This window comes from Ipomoea triloba, chromosome 6 (assembly GCF_003576645.1).
Source record: "Ipomoea triloba cultivar NCNSP0323 chromosome 6, ASM357664v1".
Lineage (NCBI taxonomy): Eukaryota > Viridiplantae > Streptophyta > Magnoliopsida > Solanales > Convolvulaceae > Ipomoea > Ipomoea triloba.
The window spans coordinates 24,125,959-24,147,033 of record NC_044921.1 but is presented as its reverse complement, the minus strand read 5'-3'; the positions used below and the strand labels follow the sequence as shown (position 1 = coordinate 24,147,033).

At 34.8% G+C, this 21,075-nt stretch overlaps 3 protein-coding genes across 4 annotated transcripts in view; 2 read left to right on the top strand and 1 right to left on the bottom strand.

Moving 5' to 3' along the window:
* Positions 1-2,032: 2,032 nt before the first annotated feature.
* Positions 2,033-6,145, bottom strand: LOC116021769 (protein DCL, chloroplastic-like). 2 transcript variants are annotated; one of them, XR_004099057.1, is made up of 5 exons: positions 5,614-6,145; positions 4,420-4,534; positions 2,754-2,938; positions 2,418-2,481; positions 2,033-2,275 (listed from the first exon to the last, which is right to left on the bottom strand). XR_004099057.1 is itself a non-coding variant. In XM_031262244.1 (4 exons), exons 1-3 carry the CDS (start codon positions 5,997-5,999, stop codon positions 2,756-2,758), a joined length of 684 nt encoding a protein of 227 aa, XP_031118104.1. In that variant the 5' UTR covers positions 6,000-6,145; the 3' UTR covers positions 2,222-2,481; positions 2,754-2,755. The 2 variants fall into 2 exon arrangements, 1 of the variants encoding a protein (XP_031118104.1); XM_031262244.1 differs by having other exon boundaries at positions 2,222-2,481.
* A 6,456-nt stretch (positions 6,146-12,601) lies between these two features.
* LOC116021929 (serine/threonine-protein kinase tricorner) lies at positions 12,602-18,429 on the top strand. Its single transcript, XM_031262459.1, has 12 exons — positions 12,602-13,065; positions 13,151-13,325; positions 13,734-13,817; positions 14,413-14,654; positions 14,740-14,968; positions 15,123-15,287; positions 15,504-15,635; positions 15,897-16,010; positions 16,451-16,498; positions 16,918-16,996; positions 17,367-17,423; positions 18,018-18,429. Exons 1-12 carry the CDS (start codon positions 12,875-12,877, stop codon positions 18,077-18,079), a joined length of 1,578 nt encoding a protein of 525 aa, XP_031118319.1. The 5' UTR covers positions 12,602-12,874; the 3' UTR covers positions 18,080-18,429.
* Positions 18,430-18,740: 311 nt separating this feature from the next.
* LOC116021930 (coenzyme Q-binding protein COQ10 homolog, mitochondrial) overlaps positions 18,741-21,075 on the top strand; it is a 2,884-nt gene continuing 549 nt past the window's right edge. Inside the window, exons 1-4 of the mRNA XM_031262460.1 lie at positions 18,741-18,944; positions 19,100-19,500; positions 19,737-19,932; positions 20,549-20,680. Of these exons, the coding sequence (XP_031118320.1) occupies positions 19,196-19,500; positions 19,737-19,932; positions 20,549-20,680 (633 nt within the window). The 5' untranslated portion in view covers positions 18,741-18,944; positions 19,100-19,195. The remainder of the gene's footprint in view (positions 18,945-19,099; positions 19,501-19,736; positions 19,933-20,548; positions 20,681-21,075) is intronic.

Sequence of the window (21,075 nt, the reverse complement as noted above, 5' to 3'; positions counted from 1 at the left end):
TCCTAGCCCCACTCTATTGATGGAAACAAGTTTTAAGTATGGCTTTTCATTTATTAGAACAATCCCTTATTAACCCAGTGGGGTAGCTCAAGTGGCAAGTGAGCTCTCTCCCGGAGCGAACGTGGTAAACGGACGGAGAGAAAGACCCTGTACATTTACCAATTTAAAAAAAAGAACAATCCCTTATTTAATTTTTTTTTATTAAGTATACTCCTAGTCCTAGAGAATAGAATTCTCACTATGTGTTATGATCTCGTTAGAAGAATAAATGAAAAGGAATAAAAGTTATGTTTTACTCCTTTTTTTCCTGAATTAAATTGATATAGAACAAAAAAAAAAAAGTAAAAGTGAAAATCTGTATAGCATTATTTTTTCTTTCCATTCCAAAATCCTGCATGACATAGAGAATATTTAGAGCAAAACATTAAATATATTATATGTAAATAAATGTTATTTTAAAACACTTGTTGTAAAAATTAATTACAGTTGTTTGTGCCCATAAATTATACGAAAGTATTAATGTTGATACAATGCACAGTTCAATAATATCATCACTGGGCCTATCCAATTCCACCTACCAACAAAAGATATGCAAACACGTGGAAGGCATTTAAGTATGGCACGAGTTAAAGCGATGGAGTACAAAATATTATCTAATTAGAGGCATCTTTTGAAGTTCATAAGTCCTAAATCTGTAATAGGTGTCCAGTTTTTTAGTTCAGATAACTCATATGACTAGTCCTATTTTTGGACACTGTCATGTGCTCAATTGTCCTTTCCAAGACAAAGTAGCAACAATGGTGGTGGTGATCCTGCTTTTCTGGAGGCCAAAAGGTCACCCAAATTTGTGCCTTCCTACTCCCCATATTTTATTATTAAAGGAAATATAAACTATTATGAGAAAGATTTTCATGTTTCATTGTAAAAATTTAGAAAAAAATAATTTTTTTGTTGCCATTTGATATGTTTTATTTTTTCTTTTCATTTTTAGGAGAGATGTAATGAAGAATTTTCTCAGGTATTATTATTATAATATTTATGGAATGTTTGGTTCAAATTATCTCATTTTTTTTTAGTACTGTATTAATTACCGCCTCCACTGAGACTCAAACTCACAACCCTCATATGAGAGTGCAACTTGGTGCCACTAGACCACATGATCTTGACTTACATTCTTTGTTTAGTTCGGAAGGTTTTTCACTTTTTTGTGAGGTTTGAAGATTTGTTGTTGATTTGGAGAAGAGAGAATAGCGGGAAAAGAGTGAGTTTTACTACAAAACTTTGAGTTTTTGACCAAAAATGATTACAGTTACCCTCAAAATCTCTTGAACCAAACAACCATATTTTTTATTCTTTTGTTTTAGGTTACCTACAAACTGAGTATCTCCACTATCTTTTTATTCGCGTGTCAAAACTAGTACCATTAAATGTTATTTTAAGAGATGTCTCTAAAGCATTGGTTAGCATAACTCTAATATACTAATGTTTATGGATATGACAATCCCTTCAAGTCTTAATGAATATTGAATGTGATAACTGATAAGTGATCAGCCTTTAGTTAAAGCTAATGAATATTAAATATTCGAATTGAATAATTAATTAATGAACGCTCATGATGTTATAACCTGCGTCGGCCGTGGCCGTAATCTAGTGATCAGAGTGGGTGCGTGTCTGAATATAGAGCTCAGCTTGCACCACCGCTAGATAATGGTGGTCACTGATGCTGGAACCACTTTCATCACGTACTTATCTGGAACTAAATTTCATCACTTTTGACTTTAAGCAGTCATCACTTTCGTTACGCTAACGTTGCTACAGTGAATACATTAATTATGCGGCATACATTGCATGTCAAGTGTCAACTCTATATAGGCCAGGGGAAGTTATAGTATAGTACCGACAGTTCAGTTAGTTTCTAAGAAGGAAAGTTATAGTACTTGGAATCCAATTAGGAACTGTCAGTACCGACAGCTCAGTTGGTGGTTCTTAAGGGAGAAAGTTATAGTACCTAGAATCCAATTAGGAACTGCCAATACTGATAGCTCAGTTGGTTCTTAAGTGATAGATTGTGTACAAAGGCAAATAATCTAGAACTCCAAAATAAAGGAACTATCAAGTGTCAACTCTATATGGACAAGGGAGAATTGGAGAAAGTTATAGTACCTGGAATCCAATTAGGAATTGCCAGTACCGACAGCTCAGTTGGTTCTTGAGTGATAGATTGTGGACAAGGGCAAGTAATTTAGAACTCCAAAATAGAGGAAAAATCATGTAACTGCAATTCAAGACAGAGAGAATCTTTAAACAAGGAAATATTGACAGCCTAATTCTTGCTGGAAAATGATAAAGAAATAAGAGAATAAGCACTCAATATCAAATGTTTATTTCAGGCGATTGCTATCTTCTAACACCATTACTTAGCCCATGAAGCAACTATATCGACAGTGCTGTAATCACGTGCAGAAAGTCCAAACACCATCTCTGACAAATAAGAACTTTTATCAGAGAAGTTAGAAAAACAAATGTAAGATAACAGCCAATGTCGGAATTCTTGTTTTTGTGCAAGAAAGAGGCTATAGGCATTTTAAGTAATCATACAACTTGTATTTTAATTACAGAACAAAAGGTTAACAATTTTCTTACAGTATTAATACAACAATTTCTATTGTATCCTTTAAATTGTTGGTTGCTCCTTAAGAATAGGTGAAAACGCCTCTCTTCATAATATGTGGTATGACTACAAGTTTTTATACCTTCAATCATGCCTAAACTTGTTACGTCCCCGAAAGTGCCTAAGAATGAAGCTGTCAGCATAGAGTGGGTAGTTTTTCCTGATCAAAGCCTTTATACACTTCTGATAAGAAAAGTCAACCGATTCTCCATCCCTTCGTACTATGAATAAGCATCTTGAGTTTCCAAAAATGGGGTGGTATCCTATCTGTTTATCAAAATCAAAACACTTACATCATTTAGCAATTCAATTCAATTCAAGAGATTTCACAAGTCTCTCTCACAAGAGGTCAATATAAAGCAGCATAAGCCTTCAAACAAATAGAGCTAATTCGGACAAGAAGCTTCATGAGTTAAGGAAATATGTTATGTAATGTTTTATTTAGTTCCTTTTAATAGGGGTTCTATTATTCTAAGTTATATGTAGGAGTACGGGCGTTCAATTTTACCCTTGTAGTAAACTAAGCCCCTTCCTAGGCAATTGATCTAGGTTTTGATCTCATCTCCTCCCACCATGTACTAGAGAAATTTTGTAGCTAGCTGTATGTGTGCAAGCAAGCCTACTATAGCTACTAAATTTCATAGATTAAGAAATAGTCTATATTATATTTATAACTTATAAGTACCTAACAGTTGTTCCATTTTTTTTTCTTTTCCTTGTAAAACTACCATTCAATTAAATTTTATTCTACCCTTTGATTTTGTTAATTAATTACAAACTGCACAGTATTACATAATAAATTAATGTTCCAGTAAAACTAGGTACTTAATGAATACAATTACTAATAATAAAATAAAATAAATTTTTTAAAAGCCTGGTCCTCTCCAATTTCTAGACTACAGCAATTGCACTCATTTTTATAAGAATTGGTAAATCGACAATTCTCTGGCTTTTGTATAGTATACTCAAAATAAAGTATTTGAATCCTTTCTAATTTTATTTTAATTAAGGAAATGAAATGTCAAGCAATTTTAAATAAAATTGAAAAGATAAATACTATATTATCTAATTTATTTTCACTTGTATGAATTTACATATTTAAAAATGTCCCAGCAATACAAATAATGACATATTTGGCTTGACCTGTATTTTGAACACACATTGCAGCATTTTACTAATAAATCATTCTTTTCAATGAAGATCCTAAAATAAAATTTCTTCCTCAACTCATAATACATTTATTATATGCTTTTGACTTACATTACATTCTAAATACATGCAACAGGTGCATCTTACTACTTTAGTGAAGCAACCATAAATCAAATTTTCATGAGTTTTAACCAATGCCTATATCCACTATTAAATATCCCATGTTTTAAGGTCATGGAAGCACTATCACATAAAATAGCAATTTCATATGCCTGACTGGCATTTACACTGTATCATTAGTATTGCACGCACCATTGTGCTGTCCAAATCCCCAAACTCCAAAACAAGCAACTGAGATTTTCCTCTAGATCATCAAGCCCTATTAAGAACTTCTAATGCAAATACAGTTTCACTATAATGTGAACAATGGTGGCCAGTAAATCTCTAGCAGTCAGTTCCATGTTTCTAAACATAATTGAATAATATTGAAGAACAAATCATGGACAAGCTTCTAGCAAATATAAATGAAAATGGTAAAGGGAAAAGCAATAGGTAGACAGAAATGTTGAATTGAGAAGACGAGAAATGATGCTACATACCGTAATATAATCAACACCACACCCAATCTTCATTTCATACTCTGGATGATGTGGAAGAATCCTTTCTAGAATAGTACTCTCATGTTTGGGGCTTAGTCTATCACCAGCTTCGTACCTGCAAAAAGTAAATCCAGTAAATAAAATTACCTTCAATGCCACTAGTACTTACTCATTTCAAAGACCCTCAAGTGAAAGCAGGCAGGATTAACCACTGAAGTGAATAGAACAACTATTCTTTGCTGACAGTGCTATAACCAATTCTATTCACATCATTGTGTTCAGCAGTCCGCAAAATGAACAGCTAATGAGTTTCTAACCAAAGTGCAGGTTCAAAATTATTCCTAGACTCTATTGAGAATTTTGGATCCTCCCCAACTGAGATAAAGCCCTAGGTATTTTAAAATTAAATAAATAAACATCCACTCAAAAGAAAGGAATGATTTGAAATGGTGAGTTCAATTACTAGGAAGCCTTCTTTTAATGAAACATCACTTAGTGTCCCAAAGAGAGCAAAAGATGCTAGTGACTCAGCATTGCAGCAAGGTGGGTATAGCTTCCCTATGGCACAAATAGTGAAGTATATGTCCGATATGAAGAGCAAAGAAGTGGAAAACTTCTTCAGAGATCCCATGTTTTCAAAATGAAGCTGGATACAAGCATTAGACGGAAAGACCTGGCATTCAAATGAAAGAAAAAAAAATACTAATAATATATAAAAAAGAGAAGGGAAGAGAGATGCAAACTCTTGTACACACACATTCATCAAATATCCTGCTGTCTAACATTATCTATTCCGTTATGGTATCATATTATGCAACAAATTCTGAATCTAGTAGGCATAGATGTTACATTTTCACATTTTATTGGCCTCACTGTAGAGGCAACCTAAAGAAGCTGCTTCATAACTCATTGCAATCCCAGCACGATACAAAGGAATTCATGTCTTTCTACACACTTCAAAGGTTAAACAGATAGCACATTAGTTCATCAGTTGCCCCTTAACAAGTCAAATCAAATTCACAGCTGCTCCCCTTCCTCAATTGGGGAAGGAGGGGGATTCAGTGGAGCTCATACTCGATTGCAAACTAATTCATTCTCATATAGTTCTACCCGAACTGCATGTTTGAACAACAGTACATATCGCAATTGAGATTGAAACACATAAATCGATGCAACAAAAAATAGCAAACTCACTTTCCAGAATGGAGAATCATCCTAACAAGTCCGACAAGCGGAGCCGTTTCCTCCAAAATCACGTCCTCCCAATCAACCCACCCATCCACACTCTTTCTCTCCACCTCATTGTCCGATTCCTCCTTAGCAGGCTCCTCCGCTGCGGTGTCCAATAACGGCTCAATCACCGGCCTCCTCAACAGCTCCGAGCTGTAAGCGTCCCGACTGCTCCGATTCCCGCCGCCTTCGGCGCCAATCTTTAGCCCCGCCGCGAACGGCCGGAACTGAAAGTGGCTCCAGCAAGGGGACGAGAAAGAAGCCGGCGGCAGTAACTGATGACAAGAGGTAAGGTTACCATGGAGGAAATCAACTTGCAGTGAACTCGCTGGAGAATAAACTGAAACCATTTCAGTATAAATCAATCTAGTTGGAAACAGAATTCCTAATAATTCTAATGTTCTTCTTCGCAATTCATTGATTCAGCATGTTAATGGTTTCTGTTCCCCTTCAGTTCTGTGACAACCAATCAGTGTTCATTTCATGAACGCTTTACCCGGAGATGAAGATATTAGATAAAACACTACCCTGAACAAAAAAAAACAAAAACCAAAAAAGAGCTTTTATTGGGCGGGCTGGGTTTTCAAAAAAATGTATGGGCCATGGCCCGTGGGATGAATTCGGGTTTCCTTTTTATCGGGAGTAAGGCCCAAATATAGGCTGGATAAATCAGTATCTATTTCATAATTTGGGTTGGACAGTACTAGTGAAGTCTGGAAACAAAACAATAATGGCTGTAACTCTTTGGGAGATTTCAAAAATTTGAAGGCCCATTTTAATTCTTTGTGTATTGTCAATCAATCTGTATAATTATGTCCGAAGAAGATGATAATAAGACTATTTGGGGCAAACTTGGTCAAGTTAGTCAGGTAGTTGGGATGAGAACACGATATTTCAAGTTTGATCTTTTGTGAAAGTTGTATATTAGTCTTCTCGATTTGAACTGATAACTCATTGTAGTCCTTTGACGACTAGGATCACAAATAGTGAATTAAATTTATCTAGATACTACATAAGTATGTTTGTATAATGGAGGCAACTCTTGTCATGTTGATTTGGTGATCAAACTATAATGTTTCAAGTTTGATTTGTTGTGAGAGTTGTATATTTACTTCATTAGTTTGAGCTAGACACATCCTTATAATTCATTGTCAATTAAAATCACAAACGAGTTTCATGCAAATTACACATATGCACATCTTTGTGTGACTGTTGCAAGTTTTATTGTATATTAATATATTTTATAGCTTACTAATTAATTAAAATATACCACATTTGACATCAATCAAATCAGAAGCAAAACTTAAAATTAATTTAGACTCATGACCCTGCGTGCCAAACCTGGGTGTACGTTCACTGATTTCAGGTACCGCCCGTGCAAGGTGCAATTGTACTCTTGTTGGTCTGCCGGTGCCGATAAGACTGAAGTGTGACCTTTGAATGCCGAACGGGGCACCCGTGGTTTTCCGGCTGGGCCACGTGCCGGTGAACGTAAATGATCAAAGAAGCATTTATGCGGTGCCAAACACGCCCATAATAAAACTTCGTACCTCGTGTATCCTCTCTCGGTGGCAAGATTCACATGTGCATGTTACAAATTAAATGCCATTAAGTGCCCGAATCTCTGTAAGTAATTACTTTGATTTGTTTTTTTTTTTTTTTCCTTTTGACATTATATTGATATATTGTAAGTAAAATTAATCAAATCAAATTTTGATTGAGCCTCACTGCTCTCTAAAATGTGTTGTTGTATATACATGAGTTCAAACTCTAGATCCATTACATACATATGAAAATTATGCACAATAGACTATTATATTCCCACAAATTACTCAAGAGACGTAAATTGTACTATAAAAATTTTATACAACGAGCTCAACCGGATTAGTGTTGACATTAATTAAACTCATCATTTTTTAGTACGAGAATCATGTTTTATTTATGCAATTGAGGGTGCGCACTAGATGAACTTTGCCTTGTAATTCTTGGCTAGCAAAGGACTACAATGAGGTAAAGTAGTCAGGTTGTCCATAGCTGACAGACTCAAATTAAAAAAGCCAATATACTGATACCATTGAGAGTTGAACTTAAAATCTTGTAATTACCAAACTAACAACCTACCAACTTGTTATGAACATGTTATCACATATTTAAATTTACAAATATCTTTGATTTTGACTGATTATTTATGACCAATAATAAATCATTATATGTATAAACAAATATTGATTAATAGGTAGAAATAAGTATAAATAATGTTTGCTAAACTTTATTATTTTAATTTAAATTTGTTAATAACAAATTATTACAATCAATTTATTTATAATAACAAATTAACCGACACTTATTTCACTTCAAATGATTGAATAAAAATGTCAGTCATTGAGTAAATTAAAATAGATGTAAACCGAACAATGTACCAACATTAGCATCCTAAATCCAACCATCCGACACCAATATATATCTTCCATCCACTCGTTGTCACTACTCAAACATTCAGTGAACCTCCAGATACATGAGGTGGTCCTCCATACCTCGGATACGAAGGGTAATGTCATATGTCGAAATGTTGGCCGGGGAAATGCACACATCAATCTACTAATATTATCGTTTCATGGGTGCATTATTCGAGTCGTGGATCGCGTGATTCCCCTGACCGCCGCTACAAACCTTGGCCGCACGTGCTCATGTGGCATGCCAGATCCCATGAATGAATTGAAAGGCGCAAGTTCACACCCAAATTAAATAATGATGCCATTTCCACTGCTCGTGGTGGATCTCTTGTTATTAGTTGTTACAACGTTGTAAGATTTGGGCAGCCGACGAATTTAAGTCTAATTGGTGAAAATTTGTACTCAAATTAGGTTCGAGTATGATTAACTTTGTACTACTCATGAACTTAACGGTGTTTGGTTTGAGAGAATTACAATTCCTTTCCCACGTAATTCCCACTTAATTTCGAAGGGAACTAAATTCCTTCGTTTGGTTTGAGCGAATTGCAATTCACGTTTTCATGGAATTAGAATCCCATGCCCCCCTGGAATTTTAATTCCATGGATTTTAGGAAGAAAAAAAGATAACCTTGAGACAAAATTACCCCTCCCTTATTTTAACATAAAATTGATGTCTAACATTCCCTTCAAAATCAGAGTGTATTATTCTTCCACTTCCCTTTGTGTATGTTCCTTTAAATATTTATATGCAGCAACTATTCAAAATTTGCATTGTTTATATACAACAACTTTTGTATATGTTCATTTGAATTCTTTATATGTATAACTCTACAAAATTTCTAACTACCCAAATCAAATGCTTGTGGTTTTTTTAGTTCAAGAGATATGGTAGATGAGTGCTTTTGAATTTAATATGTTATATTTTTTGGGTTTGAGTATGCAAATGGGTCCAATAGATACTTGTCATTTAAGAATATAATAATAATAATAATAATAATAATAATAATAATAAATAATTAAATAAATAACAACAACAACAATGGCATTTTCGACTATATATTACTTATTCCCTCTCAATTCCCATGTATACCAAACATTGGAATTGAAATTCCCAGTAATTTTATTCCCGCATACCAAATACTGGAATTTAAACTCCCACTTTATTACCGCATTATTCTTTTCCCATGGAATTACAATTCTTTTCCCACCAAATTCCCTCCCTCCAACCAAACGCCCGGTAAGATTTAGCCAATTGAATAAATAAATTAGGCAAAAATTTGTGTGAGACCGTTTCACGGATCTTATTCGTTAGATGGGGTTCAAGTCAATATGAAATGTAATACTTATACTAGCAAATATAATACTAAATAATGAATAAAATGTTTATTACTTATATAGAAAAATACAATACTTTTGAAGGAAAAATGTAATACTTTTTACATTTTGATTAAAAGTACAGTATTACTTTTTTCCGTCGAAAGTATTATATTTTTCTTTATAAATAATAAAATATAAGTAATGAAATTATTTATAAAGAAAAATATAATAATTTTTATGAAAAAAAGTAATACTTCTATATCAAAATGTAAAAGCGTTACATGTATAATAAAAAATAAGTATTTTACTTCTAATTAGTATTACATTTGTTAGTATACGTATTACATTTGTAGATTGACATGACCCGACCCGACACGCAGATAAGGATATGTGAGACAATCTCACATAAGTGTGCCATAATAAATTAAATCCGAAACAGTTTGAAAGCGGATTAGAAATGCAACATACACGACGAGCAGCTTGCTCTTTAAACAAAGTATTTCTCAGAGTAAGAATCAAATAGGTCAGGTATAATGCGAATTGAATCCATATTAGTTTCTTAGTGGGTATATTGAATATTGTAGGCGAAAATATATAAATAAATTGACTTTTAAACAATAATTTTTATTAATGTTTTAGAAAAACAATAATATCAATTTTTTTTTTTTTTTTTAGTGTTTTAGAAAAGCAATAATATCAAGATTGTCTTTTTTATTTTTTATTTTTTTTCAAGATGGAGAGGCAGTAAAGAAATAAAACTATTATATATGTTTGGGCTTCTCAATCTTTAGCCTTGAGATTTTGATGCAATCATGCCATACCAAGCAATAAATGTTGAGTTAACCACGCGGGGTAAAGAGGTAAATCCATACGAGTAAACGACACTCTAGGATGTCAGGGAAGGCCCACACAATAAAATCGATTGGATATACAACATCGCCGAGAGCTATCCACTCAATAAACTTTACTCACGCGGGTTTACTAGTTTCGTCATAGCTACGTATTGCATTCTTCCACTAAATTGAGTATGAGACATCTTGGCATTTCATCCCTGATGGGGAATATCCCTTGGTCACCACAATCATACGGTCGGCCTATACTATATACGGTCGGGAAAACGAATATCCCAAAGCTTGTACCCAACCCGATCGTCACTGACTGATCCTACATGCTTCTCGATTGTCTCCACCTAACCGACCTCACGCAGAGCCCTCAGCCTCAACACCATATCAATCTTATCACCGATAGATGAGCTCGACCCGGTCTCGATGCCTTGGACTTAAACTTGTTTGCATCCTTTTTGACTCAAAAGACATATTGCACCACGTGTACGGTTGTAGTCTTGACTAACCATGTTTGATGCATGTTCTCCACGTGCCCAGCATGTCGGGGGCACGGAACCTGCTCCCCATCTGTCCTATAAATACCTGCATTTAATGCATGTGGGGGACTTTTTTTGGTTGTTTCCGGATAATCACTAATTAAGAGCCCAAGGCTCATTGACTCTCTGTTAGGCTTCTCGAGCTAATCAAACATGTTCTGTAGGTGACTAGCCTCTAACCGTAATCATACTATATTTGGTCGGTATTTGCACTATCAATCCCATTAAACAATTAACAACTCATTGTGCATTACGTACTCTCTAAACTAAAAACCTTCAATATTCTTTCTCCGATCCTAATTAAGCAAGCATAGGACATTGGACAAGCACCCAAATATTAGCCTCTTTTATGCTACATGAGCTAATATTATATGAGAAACTTATCTAACTACCTCCCTATCGACTCATAAATTAGACTGACCACTACATCTCATCATATTTGTGTGTGCTTATAACACTTATCAACATTTAATTAATACAGTTATAACATCTCCTATGGCGGTGAAAGGTCTTGTCCAAACAAACACTAAAAACAAAAACTATTCAACAAAAAGTTACATATTTATTTTCCTAAGTCAACCACATAAAATTACAAGGCATCTCTATTATGTCATATGCACAATGAACAAGATACAATGTAAGCATGTGATCTTCAAAATCGAGTAAATAATTACGTTGTACTAAGTTTATCATCCCAACATGCCTTTAGAGTTTGAGACACTAGAAACAAAAAATTGGCAAGTTCTTTTATGCATGTTCTCAATGTGGTCCTCGTTGCTTGTTTGACTTGCCTGTTTCTTATAACATTGGCAAGCATCATGCGCGTTCCTATGAGAAAATCGTCAATAATTTCGCATACATGTGAAGCATATAGTTCCAATAAGGCAATAATAGTTTGAAAATTATTTAATATATGCTTATCTTCAAATCTTGTATTACATTAGTAGTCTGGTTATTAAGTGCTCAATTTATTGGGTAAAATAATAAATTTGTTTTTCATATGATCAAGCAAAAATTTCACCAAAGTTGTTCACTATTGATGTAACGATATATGCTTTGTATTTGATTAGCATGTAGAATTAATTTTTTTTTTAACCGTAAGGCCGGGCAACTAATTCATGATAACCAATTAATACAAAAAAATTTATTACTATGTTAGATGACAAAGGATTTTGGTGAAAAAATTTGGTTGATGTATACTTACCTTAGCTTTATGCATATTAACATATACTTGTGGAGATGAGATGCTTTGAAGAAATAAACATTACCCATACTTTCAAAGAGCAAAACAAGACGGTGAACTTAACCAACCTCACTATCCAGAATGGACATAGTGTAAAAATTGTGAATCTCCCCATCTCTCTTTAAAAAATTCTTTGTCACAATAGATTTGGTGCTTTCCAAAAAAGGGAAATACAATTAACCATGACCAGGTCTTTTGTTTGAGGTTCCGTCCACTTTTATCCCAAAAAAAGAATATTATCATATACTTGGAGAGTTGGATACCATTTGAAAAGATTAAATTAAGAGCGGATGTGGAAGAAGGGCATTGCGATTTGCGTCGGTCCAGCTTATTATACTTGCTGGACTAGACTGGAATTACTTGGTCATTACCAGATCCGAACAATAATAATAATTTATAAAAAGACGAAAATAGAACTATAGAAGAGCGGCAAGTCAGTGGTCAGTCCGTCAGAGCGACGTCACGAGAGAATCCGCCGAGGTTCTTCCGAAGTTCATCCCACTGAAATTTAGGAGCAAAAAAATGAAAATAAAAAATAAAAAATAAAAAAATAAGAGAAAAAAAGATTTGATTTGCCGTCGCTCTCACTCCATTCCCAACAAATCCCATCCAAGTCCATCTCACGCACAGCTAAGCACTAAGCTCCCGCTAACCACCCCCCTCCCTTCCCTCACCCCTTTTCCCGATCTATGCCAGTTCACACCTTACCAAACAACTGCAATAAAACTCTCATCACCGAACTCACCTGTTGACTCCGACACTTGTTCGTCTTCTCAGGTCAGATTCGAGGCTCGAAGCGTTTCCGGTTTGGATCTGATAGCGTAACTCCCAATGGAGGGCGGCGGAGATGGCACGGTGAGATTGGGAGCCATCAACATGACTCCCGAGCGGGTCTTCAACAATCTCGACCCCGATTTCTCCGTTTCCTCGCCGGTTACCCGCCAGAAAGCCGCTGCCGCCAAGCAGTTCATCGAGAATCACTATAAGAACTATCTCCAGGGGCTGCAGGATCGCATGGAAAGGTGTGTGCAATTGCGTGCTCGGTTAACCTTTTTTTGTGTTTAGTTGATTTTTTTTTTCTTTGACTTTTTTCTGGAAATGTTCTAGGCGTAGGACGTTGCAGAGGAGAGCGCAGGAAGCGCAGATACCGGACGAGGAGCAGGAGAAGATGCTGAGGAATTTGGAGAAGAGGGAGACCGAGTATATGAGGTTGCAGAGGCATAAAGTTGGGATGGATGACTTTGAGCAGCTAACTGTCATTGGTAAAGGCGCCTTTGGCGAGGTAAAAATAAAATCGTTGTTTTGCTAAAGTCAGCGTTGCTCTCAGCTTTAGTCATTTGGATCATAATGCTACGCAACACTGGAACTGTGTACAATTGATTTCTATCTTAACACTAATTCTTGTGAATAATGTATTAGGCTTAGTATGATGAATTGTTAATCTGTACTACCATGCCAATTAGGAAGCCTTAAGGATTTCATTCCTTGATTAAATGAGTTGACAATATCAGCCAAATCAAACTTAGTAATTGATTGAAGTCTTTTGATATGGCTTCCAAGGCCTTTCCATATTTGCCTATACACCTTAAATCTGTTACTTGTGGTGCACAAAAATTTGCATACACAGATGCACACCATGATAGAAGATGTAGTTAGTAGTATTATGATATTTGATGATCAATTAATGCAGGTGAGGCTGTGTCGTTTTAGGAGTACTGGAGAAATTTTTGCCATGAAGAAATTGAAGAAGTCAGAGATGCTTAGCCGTGGACAGGTTAAAACCCACAAATTTGAAAGTCTTTTCTCAAAAATGTTGCTAAACTATATTATACTATATTACTATTACTTGTTAAGCTGCTTTAAGAATTTCAGTAATACTTCTTTACCGTTCTTGTTTAATATTTAGCAGTGTCGCCTAGGGACTGATTAATTGCCGCCTAGCATATCACCCTAATCGGTGGTCTAGGCGGCCCTAGGCGCGGATCACCTAGTCGGCTGATTAGCTATTGTTCCCATCTTTTTAAAATGGGTTATTTCGCTCAAAACGACATCGTTTTGAGTGAAATAATCCTAAATTGTTCAAACTCTAGATGTTTTTTAGGTTAATATTTAATAATTTAGTATTAACTATTAAAGTATTAAATGATTAAATGATTTATAATTATCAAGTTTTAAAAATAAAAAAAATACAAATTTTTTAAAAATAAAAAATACACGGGCGCCTAGGCGCTGAGTAATCCCCGCCTAGGCGCCCCCAAGCGCCTAGCGATTTTTTCAACTATGATATTTAGTAGAAAAAGAGCAAAAAAAAAAAATTTCTTGTGATGAAAGTGTACGCTGAATGTATTAAACTATTTTCTTATTTTCAGGTTGAGCATGTTCGATCAGAAAGGAATTTGCTTGTGGAGGTTGACAGTCGTTGCATTGTGAAACTCTTCTATTCTTTCCAGGATTCAGAATTCTTATACCTCATCATGGAGTATTTACCTGGCGGTGACATTATGACACTGTTGATGAGAGAAGATATCCTCGCCGAAGATGTTGCACGATTCTATATTGCAGAAAGTGTTCTAGCTATTCATTCTATTCACCAGCATAATTATGTACACAGGTATCATTATAATGCATCACGTAGTTGGATTTGGGACTTTGATTATTCTGTATTGTGAATCTGATCCTTCTTGTTCTACTTTCAGGGATATAAAACCAGATAACCTTATACTTGACAAGAATGGTCATTTGAAGCTTTCTGATTTTGGCTTATGTAAGCCCCTGGAAAATAAATATTCAATATTGTTTGGAGATGAAGACCTTACAACTCAAGAGTCCACATCTGAGAGTGAAAGGAGTTCTGGGAATGATAAATCTCCTTGGTCAATGCCAAAGGAACAACTACAACAATGGAAACGAAACCGTCGTGCCTTGGTATTCTTTCCATACCACTTTATTTTGTTTCTAACTAGCAATCATCATCTATGATGAAATTTAAATTTTTTGCCCTATTTTATGTTTTCTTTGTCTATCATTCTCATTTGCTATATGCAATTCATGTAAATAAAATAAAAGAAAATCTTTGCAGGCTTACTCTACTGTTGGAACTCTGGATTATATGGCACCGGAGGTTCTGTTAAAAAAAGGATATGGAATGGAATGCGATTGGTGGTCTCTAGGAGCAATCATGTATGAGATGCTTGTAGGCTATCCTCCTTTTTGTTCAGAGGATCCAAGGATGACATGCCGTAAGGTAAATAGCTCTTTTGTCTGTTATGGAAGTGAAATTGTGAGAATTCACTTTTGAAACATATCTTTGTTGAAAAACTGGCTTAAATCACTTAAAGAGCCTGTGGTGAATAATGTTAAAAATATGAGTTTCTAGAAATTTTATTAAAACACCTGTTAGCCTGTATGAGGATCCTCCAATTTGGTGGATTTATTGTTATTTTGTCTTTTAATGAGTCAGATTGTCAATTGGAGAACATGTTTGAAATTCCCTGACGAACCAAAAGTGTCAGATGAGGCCAAGGATCTGATCTGTCATTTGTTATGTGATGTGGAATCAAGGTTGGGGACTAAAGGAGTAGAAGAAATAAAGGTAAATAACTGCTCAAGGAATGAGTTTATTTCCTCTTTTGCATGCATATATGTGACGTGTAGGAAAATATCGTGTGTGATACATTTCTTTTTCACTTTTTCAGATTCTATATTTTTTAGGGAATGAATGTTAATTTCGTTTCTGAATTGGTGGCAGATCATACATTTATTTCTTGTCTGTGATGTAAATTATGACAATTGGGCATCTTGCTTCCCAACATCTTTCATTTCTGTTTCTCTCAAATTTTCATAATATTACCAGGCACATCCATGGTTCTCGGGTGTCAAATGGGACATGCTTTATGAAATGGAAGCTGCTTACAGGCCTAGAGTTACTGGGGAATTAGACACACAGAATTTTGAGAAGTTCCCTGAAGTGAGTATCTCAACTATAGAAATTAACTTTGAGTTAAGTTTTGAAGAAAGCTGCTGGAATACTCTTAGTCTCTAATAGTGTCCATTATAATTACTGTCTTAGTGCACGGATCATTTACCAACCATACTGTACTGTCTTCAACCCCTGACCCTCATAAGTCAAGCTCTTTTGTCATTGTATCTCAAAATTGGACAAACTAACTCTTTCATCCAGCCCACACAAACTAGCCTTGGAAATCTCTCATTCTGTATACTAGTTTATGCTTAACATGTTACTTTTTTATTTAGCCTTTAGTAATCCCATGCACAGCCAAAAAATTCTCTTGAAATCTCTAGTTTCTTGGAGAGCTTTGTTCATCTCATTATAAGCAAATTCATTCCATTTCATATTGCAGGTTAAAAAGTGAAATATTCTTCACCACTTATTTTTGCTCTTTATAGGTAGAAGATCCACCATCAGCAACACCAAGAGTAGGACCTTGGCGGAAGGTAAATGGTCTTTCACTGTGCAAAAGATGTAAATATCTATAAAGTAATACTCCTAAAGGAATATTTTACTACAAGTCGTATGACAATACTGCAGGAATTTTCATCAAGTTGCTTCTGTAAGATATTAATATATTAGATTCTAGTGCTCCTTTTGGCTAAAATTATTTTTATTTTTGTGTTCTTTATGATTTTTATGATTTTGAGCTATGCTATAACTATATAATGTAACTCGCGCATACTGCTTCCCTGAGGAGGAAAGACCAACCAAACAAATCACTATAGCCTTGTTTGGTGTTTCCTGTTGTTTCTGATTGATATTTCTATCTGCTTCTTGAAGTTTCTTTCACAATGGCAAAATATTTTATAGTCCGTAATACAGTCTTTAGCTGAAAAAGGTTATTTATTTTTTGACCTTGCAGATGTTAACATCAAAAGATGCCAATTTTATTGGATTTACTTTCAAGAAATCTGATATTCTTAAATCAGCTGAAACTTCAGGTATGCTGCTACTAATTGGAGTATTTAGCAATGAACTTGACATTAAAGCCTCTGAGTATATTTTATTGTTAGATTTGTGCACCAATTGAATCTGTCACAAGAAACTACTCAATAAGTAATAAAACTGACACTAGTTAGATGTATAAGCAGAAGTTTTTAGTGGATAATGCTTCTGTCTGTTAACAGAATGTTGGCTAACTAAATTCTTTAAGTTAGGGATTATTTCTCTGACTTTCCAGCAAACTTAAATGAAAGCTTCACAGTGTTACAAGTAACAGAGAGACCTGTAATGTAAAAGTAGAGATAGGAAATTGCAAGTCTTACAAGTTTTGACCTATATCTAATTTCTTGGCATCCTTTTACATTGCAGGAATAGACATGAGTTCCAATGGACCTTCAAAGCCCCCGTCCTTGGTATCACTGCTTGGTATGCTTTCATTATTCCATGTCCATATTGGGTGAACTTTGTTCTACAAGCATCCTGTGAAAATGCATAGCACATAAAGAATTGTTGTTGATCTAAAGTTTTTTTTTTTTAATTAATTATTTTAAACTCAGTAAACTAACTTTAAAACTGGAAATTTCAGATTTTAAAATCAAAGAAGTAGCTTAGTATAAATAATATTATGCATCCATCTAAAAACACTGAGCTCAGGGTTGTATTAAGTAGCTGAGTTTAATCAAGTTGGACCTTAATGATAGGTGTGGTTAGAATTGTAGAATATTAAATAGCACCAAAAGAGAGAATGTTTACTACACCTGACCCTTATTTACCTGGTTTTTTTACTTATTTTCCTTGAAGTACCCCTGGTATGTATATACAATTCTTCTGCATACCCATGTGAATAGGTCATTACGTTATTGTTCCTCCATTTTATTTCCTTCTATCCTTTTCAATTGTTTGAAGTAGTAACACATGGCATTGCACATGAAACATTTGATTGCCTAAATGAACAATTTATGCTGTCACAAACTGAAACCTTTTTTGTTTTTGTTTTTTTTTTTTGGCTTGGTCTTGCAGGGCGGATAGATTTGCAAGACACTCCAATAGCAGAGGATGAGCAGAAGGAAAAAAGTAGCTGATTTCATCATCGCCTACTGCATTCTTCTACCTACCCTTCTTCTATCAAGGTGTAATATTAAAGCGGCTAATTTCTGTATAAAAGAGAATAAGCAGTCAGCTGTGAAGCACATACAATTTTGAGCTCAACATATTTATGTATGCTTCTTCTGCCGTCTACAATTTTTCCTTTTCCTCCAGCTCCGGATTTGTTTTACTGAAGTTAGTATATTTTATGTACTGATGTACAGAAAAAAGACCCAAGTTACCCGATTCATTCATTCTGATGTTTCTTTCAATTTTGTTGAACGCATAATTATTTTTATTATGAGTTTATGATCCAATAATCACATATTTCTCGTATATATAGTAATTAGAATTATTCTTTTGGATGACGAGAAATCTTACCTTGTAATTTTAGTCTGTAAAAGATTATAAGTAAATAAATCAAATTATGTTGTCTATAGTTGACCGACTTAATTTAAGAGAGTTAATAGAACTTAGAATTTTGTGATTATTAGATAACAGGGTTATTAATTTCAATATTACTTTTGTGTTTGTCATTTGTTAATATGATGTATCAGAAAAATCAAATAAAAAAGCATGAAAAAAGAAATGGAAACAACAGTTCCGTTTTTATTTATTTGCCACACACCCTTTTAATGGCCTAATGTCGATCACGAATTGGATAGGTAGGGAAGAATGGAGAATATCCTGAGTCTCTGAGAAAGTTCCTCACGTCAAAACGAAGCCATTTTCCCCAAATTCGAAGGAAAGAAAAATCAACTATAGTCCCGTGTTTGGACTTCACTTCGTTTCGCTGTCTGAACCTGCGTATTCAACTGCTGAGATTCAGCCACCTCTCTCGTACCTTCGTCGCCTCTCCCGGTAAACGATCGCATCACAATTCAATTCTTTTCAAACCATCCAAATAACTGCGCGTTCGTCTTCATTCCCGAATTAGGGTTTCGCAATCACCTCGAAATTTCCTAAACGCCTCTCGCATTCCTAACTCCGTTTCCATTTGTATATGTTTATCTCAGGCATTATTCGCATTTCCAATTTCGGATCTCTCTCACCGGTTTTCGTAGTAAGGAAGACGGAGGAAGCGATTTTTCCAGTTTCAGAGAAATTTTGAAATGTCGTCTTTTATATCTACGTCGAGGTTGTTTAGGCGGTTAATTACGCATAGAGATTCATTCCGGTTAGGGATGAGGTTTAATGAGAGCGGTTGGAGATCGGGATATTATGCTCAAACTCGATGCTTGAGTAACATTGCTGGTATCGATTCGTTTTCTTCTGCTTATTCATCGGGTTATGCTGCTGAGAGAGGAATTTATAGTTATGGAAAAGTTATTCAAAGGAGAACTTTTTTGGGATGTGGCGATGGAGAAGAGGGGGGAAACATGTTATCTAAAGTATACAACGAGAAGTGTGTTTTGGGGTAAGCCTATTTCCCGTAAAAGCTCATTACCATAAATGCTAAGTTACTCTTTAAAATTTGATATTGGAGTTTGAAGATCACTACTTGGAAACTTTATCTTGTTGTGCTTTGAAATTGTAGACATTAGACCTTTAAGGATGCTTCATAGTTCATATGTTTGAGGGCCAACTCAAAGTTTTATTTTACTTTGTTTGAATCATTATTATCATATTACCAACTTATGGCTTAAAATACAGATACTCTCCAGAGCAACTGTTTGCTGTGGTTGCTGCTGTTGACTTGTATGAAGACTTCCTTCCTTGGTGCCAAAGGTCAGAGATATTAAAACGCAATCCTGATGGATCTTTTGACGCGGAGTTAGAAATTGGTTTCAAATTTCTGGTTGAAAGTTATGTATCCCATGTGGAATTTAAAAAACCTTCATATATAAAGGTGAGGAACTGATTCAATTTTATTGTCTATTGCATATTCAATTAATCCTTCATTATAACCTTGCAACATCAAAAACTGAAATGTGATGGGCATTTTACTACACTGTTTGAAAAGCAACGTCATAGGACAAGGATCCCTTTGAGCTAATGTGAACACTAGATTTGTAGTGCTTGATATGTAACCTCAAAATCTGATAACCTGCCGATGGGCATTTTAGTGCATTGTTTGAAAAGCAGCACCATAGGACAAGGATCCCTTTGAGCTAATGTGGATGCTAGATTTGTAATGTAGCGCTTGATATGTAGGAATGAATGACTGAAATGGACTTATTCTGGATTTTTATTCCAATATATACCGAGCATAGAAATAAGAATTTAAAAAAAAAATCTATCCATTTTTTTTGTCTGCATGATTTCATTCTAAACTACCATCACTAGTTCATTATGTTGGGTTTAGCGACATGGGCTTAGTACCTTTTTCCCTTTCATGTTTTTGAAAAAAAAACCTTTTTTTTTCCTTTGTTGTCAACAATTGATGCATGCTAAGTTGTTTTATTATTTGACATCTTGACATATTATTCATAATTATTCATATCCTCTGTTACTTTAACTTGCAGACAACTGCAACAGACAGTAACCTTTTTGATCATTTAATTAACATTTGGGAATTCAATCCTGGACCCAGTCCAGGAACATGTAACCTCCAGTTTTTGGTGGACTTCAAGTTCCAGTCACCACTTTATCGTCAGGTGAATCTCTTTACAACATTTATGAGTATTGTTTGGACTTTGACCAATATGAGGAAGATCGGTATCTGTTATGTGTTTGGAATACATTCTGAAGAAATTACTTGTTTATATGCTGTGTACACTTTTATGTGTTACCTCCATTTTTGGTTTTATATGCCGTTAATATTGTTTAATATGCATTCATTTGTTAACTATAACCACAACAGTTGTGCTTTCTATTACTGAATAACACCATGTGATAATCATTCTCTGAGAAACAATCGGTGTGATCTGAGCATTGATGACGCTTGCTATACCTTTAAATTGAAATTGTGTCGGGTTCAATGAAAAAAAAGTTGTCTTTGCCAAGAGTTTCCTTTTTTTTTTTTTTTTTTTTGTTTTTTTTTTTTTTTTTG

What these genes read in the sequence shown, in the direction of transcription:
- LOC116021769 (XM_031262244.1), bottom strand. Translation starts at nt 5,999, where the DNA reads ATGGTTTCAGTTTATTCTCCAGCGAGTTCACTGCAAGTTGATTTCCTC. An exon ending in ATGATTCTCCATTCTGGAAA is followed by an intron (nt 4,535 to 5,613) that starts GTGAGTTTGCTA and finishes TACTTTTTGCAG; the next exon opens with GTACGAAGCTGGTGATAGAC. An exon ending in GTGGTGTTGATTATATTACG is followed by an intron (nt 2,939 to 4,419) that starts GTATGTAGCATC and finishes TTTGATAAACAG; the next exon opens with ATAGGATACCACCCCATTTT.
- LOC116021929 (XM_031262459.1), top strand. Translation starts at nt 12,875, where the DNA reads ATGGAGGGCGGCGGAGATGGCACGGTGAGATTGGGAGCCATCAACATG. An exon ending in AACGAAACCGTCGTGCCTTG is followed by an intron (nt 14,969 to 15,122) that starts GTATTCTTTCCA and finishes AAATCTTTGCAG; the next exon opens with GCTTACTCTACTGTTGGAAC. An exon ending in TAAATCAGCTGAAACTTCAG is followed by an intron (nt 16,997 to 17,366) that starts GTATGCTGCTAC and finishes TTTACATTGCAG; the next exon opens with GAATAGACATGAGTTCCAAT.